Consider the following 1472-nt stretch of genomic DNA (forward strand, 5'->3'; position numbering starts at 1 on the left):
CATAATAATGAACAGCCATTAAGCTATTTTAAACTGTCGTAATTTTAAGGATTATGTATAATTCTATAAATTTTTTTAACATAACAATAAATGAGAAAAGAAAAGACAAAATATCACGTTCAATTTAATATTTATCGATCGAATATCGAAGATCAGCGTAATACAAAATTACAATTTTTGGCGAAAATACATAATTATTTCGTGTAAACAATTAATCATTTATCGCTTAGTTCGCGATACTTAAGCTGCGGTAAACACATATTGTAAAACGAGCTATCGACGAAATCATCCAAGTTTTGCCACTTCACCCAATGATCGTTCTTTAAATGTTCTGCACTTTTTACTTTTCCAACAAAGTGTGGATCTACAATTAACAAATACACACCTCTGTTTCCAACGTGTAATCCTACTATACATTTGCTAGAGCAATCCCTGTCTCCACCCATCATAATCGGACTGCCAAATTGCTCGAAATGTTTTTTAATCTTATCCACTTGATCAATTAATCCCTTTCCGCTCGACACGTAAATTATTTTGCTAAGAGCTTCATAAAGTTGATTTAAAACAATCGATACCTATAAAATGTTTAAAATGTCAAGCCCGTCAAATCCTCTTACATTTAAAACCCCGATACGTACTAAGGGAATTAAGCTTACTTCGAAACTTCCTATCCATTCTCTCGACCCAATAAATGTTCTGTCTTTATCCTCCACTTCGACAAGGGTCTCTTGTATTTTATTAATGTTTGGAACAATTTTTTCCAAATTCTCATTATTTATGATCCATGAACAAATGGTTTGCAGTGTCCTGTATCCACATCCCCAACCCTGAACAAATGTAAATGTATTTATTTTGATGATTTGATACGTAAGAGAATATTAATTGCTATTATATATCCCAAATAATCATAATCACCCTATCATTAAAACCATCGCAACCATAGTGCCAGTACTCGTAATCTCCTTGAACTAAGAATGTTTCACCGCTATCTGGCAAGGTTAAATTTTCGTGAACGTTTTTCAATAAATTGCTGGAATAATTGACGGTCATTTTTTCGTGTTAAAAAACCCTAAACAAGCACAATGTTTATATATATTAATACAATTTTATAATATTTTATTACTTATTAATAATATTAAAATTTTTTCATGCATGAATATGTATAAATATGTATAAACACACATAAATATTCATAAACATGTATAATCATATATGAAATATGTCCATACATGTTCATATATCCTTCTTTCTTTTGTAAAATTACTTTTTAGTGTAATAAAAATAATAATAGTAATGTAAAAACATGAAAAATAATTAAAGGGATAATTTTTGCATTGTTTGTTTTAGAAAAAAACAAGTTTGGAAAAATGTAAAAAAAATTGCTCACACTTAATTATGCATAATTTTATATATAATTATACGTAAGTAATTTTTTTACATTTCTTTAAACTTGATTTTTTCTAAAACAAATA

General features: G+C 28.3%; 1 protein-coding gene across 2 annotated transcripts in view; it reads right to left on the minus strand.

Moving 5' to 3' along the window:
* Nucleotides 1-215: 215 nt before the first annotated feature.
* LOC108757140 (probable Ufm1-specific protease 1) overlaps nucleotides 216-1472 on the minus strand; it is a 2069-nt gene continuing 812 nt past the window's right edge. For both annotated transcript variants that reach the window (XM_018501545.1, XM_018501543.1), the window contains exons 2-4: nucleotides 916-1069; nucleotides 657-827; nucleotides 216-575 (exon numbers count right to left, since the gene is read on the minus strand). In XM_018501545.1, the coding sequence (XP_018357047.1) occupies nucleotides 216-575; nucleotides 657-827; nucleotides 916-1050 (666 nt within the window). In that variant the 5' untranslated portion in view covers nucleotides 1051-1069. The remainder of the gene's footprint in view (nucleotides 576-656; nucleotides 828-915; nucleotides 1070-1472) is intronic.

This window comes from Trachymyrmex septentrionalis, unplaced genomic scaffold, assembly GCF_001594115.1.
Source record: "Trachymyrmex septentrionalis isolate Tsep2-gDNA-1 unplaced genomic scaffold, Tsep1.0 scaffold132, whole genome shotgun sequence".
Lineage (NCBI taxonomy): Eukaryota > Metazoa > Arthropoda > Insecta > Hymenoptera > Formicidae > Trachymyrmex > Trachymyrmex septentrionalis.